Below are 2,484 nucleotides of genomic sequence, written 5' to 3' on the forward strand. Positions count from 1 at the left end.
TAAAATACTACTATATAGTAACTTTATTTNTAAAATATAAAGAATATGTGTAATATATATATATATATATATATATATATATATATCTACACATCCGACTTTTTAATATAAAATTTAAAATATAAATTTCAAATAAATTATTTTACTGTTAATACATAAATTTACTATTAAATATTACGTACGTGTCATTACTAACCCGCCATAAGATAAAATCCGCTCTGTAACGAGTTAACGAATGCAACACTCGCTTTCGAAACAGAGAACGCATCTGCGATGTCGTTAAGAAATACGCCAAAACTGAAAATGATACCGTCGACGAAAAAGTTGCACATAAAGGAGGCTGCAACAATCACCCAGCCCCATCCTCCGTCAGGTGGTACAACCATTTCCACTTCAATGGTCTATTGACAAATATTAATGAAATGTTTATAATAATTAATAAAAAATATTAAATATCTTACGTAAGCTAATTAGTATGTATTTATGTAAAATTATGAGGAACAACTATTTTTGCATTCTATCGTAATAACAAATCATTTCAATGTTTTCCTTCTTTCTTTATTGAACTTTCAATTAAAATCGAATAATGTTGTATTACCTAATCTTAATTGAAAGTTTAATAAAGAAGGAAAACATTGCAATAATTTGTTATTGTGATAGGATGCAAAAAAATTGTTCCTCATAATTTTACATAAATATACAGTAATTAAAGAATTTTATTGATATATTTTATATCAACGAAATATGTATCTATTCTTTTGGAAAATATATATTGGTAAAAGGCAAGATTTTAAATTAATGAAACGTAGATAACTTTAAAAAAATTATAATCTGTTTAACGCAACATATTTTCATAAAAATTAGCAGAATAATAAAAAAAGCTTGAAAATTAAAATATATAATATATTGCATAAAATATAAAAAAGCGCTTAAAATTGCTAACTTACCTGATAATCAAATCATGAATAATCAAAATTTGTTATGATTTTTTAAAGAGTACACAGCCAACTTGCTGTGAGAGTCGGACTTATGCGGACGAGCGCAATAATGAAAATTAAAGACTTATGACTTATTAGTATGGAATTTTCAAATCTTGTCGATTTCAAAGAAAAAAAAAGCAAAAAGCATTAAAATTAGAAAATATGTAAACATAAATTATTTAGATATAATCGCACATATAATTTTGATAAATGAATTTATCAATAAGATAGTAATTGTTAGATCATTCTTAAATATAAAATAATATTAATTTGTATTGCAAAAGCTTTTTGGAAATATATATGACCAAACATAATGATGTACATAAGATTTAAAATATAATAATTGCAATATCTGTTTTATGTGATTTATATTTTAAATACCGTCTATTTTAATATTAACTGTTGAATTAAATTATATTTAAAAATATTTTACATTTATAAATATACAAAATTTATTCTTAAAATAAGTTTGAAATTTTTAAATAAATAAAATTTTATTAATTATTAATGATTAAAGTAAGATAACTATGAATTAAAGTAAAATTTACTAATTATTTACTAATTATTATTAATAAATATTATTAATAAAGTATGAAAAAACTAATTTGAAAAATTAATATAAACAAACATTTAATTTCGAAAATATTTTATTAATTTGTGATTTTTCAAATATCATAATTTATATATTTCGATTATTTATATAAATTATTCACTTAATATTATTCCAGAATAGTATGGTTAATTATTTTGATTGCAGCAGGTAAAATCTTTTCTTAATAATTGGCTTGAGAAATAATTATACTTTTTGTTAATCATAATTGATACTGTATTTTATTTGCATGAAAATGTACATGACCATTTTGCGCAAGCAGCAGAGTTATACGTTCAAACTACATGTTAGAAACTTCGTATCTCGATTATCAATAAATTTTAAAGGTATAGAGATAATTATCACGTGAGAGTTGTTTTCTCACATATGAGAAAACACGATAGGTATTATATGTATACTGAAGCTATAGTTTGGAGAAGCGGCACGAAATCAGTTAATTCGCGAGTGTTCTCTTGATATTCAACATAAACTTGATTTGCCTTCGCTCGTAGGAAATTTACAAGGTAGCTAAAGTCAAGGCCATTCAGAAAGTCGTTGAGAACCCGGTTTTTAGTATTTCGGCCGTTTCACTCAAAACTTTAAAAGTTCTCTGAGAACAGTAATCAAACCCCTCCCCCCCCCCCTCCCGTGTATACAAAAAACATTGACTTGTCGCAGGCGGCATTTGCTTTCGGTAGGTTCGATATAAAATAATGTTTTATGTAATAAGATCTAGAGAAAAAAAAAATTAATACAAATTAATTTTCACAAATAGAAAATTAATATTTTTAAGTTCTTAAAAAGTTGAAAGAAGAATTTGTGAAAAATATACGAAAAGAAATATCTAAAAATTTAAAAACAAATCTAAAAGTGTGTGTGTGTGTGTGTGTGTGTGTGTGTGTGTGTGTGTGTGTG

General features: G+C 24.5%; 1 protein-coding gene across 1 annotated transcript in view; it reads right to left on the reverse strand.

The window, feature by feature from the left end:
* Positions 1-2,484, reverse strand: part of LOC105618111 (monocarboxylate transporter 12) — an 11,767-nt gene that overhangs the window by 8,088 nt on the left and 1,195 nt on the right. The window contains exon 2 of the mRNA XM_012199651.1: positions 197-401. Within this exon, the coding sequence (XP_012055041.1) occupies positions 197-401 (205 nt within the window). The remainder of the gene's footprint in view (positions 1-196; positions 402-2,484) is intronic.

The sequence above is a fragment of the Atta cephalotes genome (genome assembly GCF_000143395.1).
Source record: "Atta cephalotes unplaced genomic scaffold scaffold00015, whole genome shotgun sequence".
NCBI classification, from domain to species: Eukaryota; Metazoa; Arthropoda; class Insecta; order Hymenoptera; family Formicidae; genus Atta; species Atta cephalotes.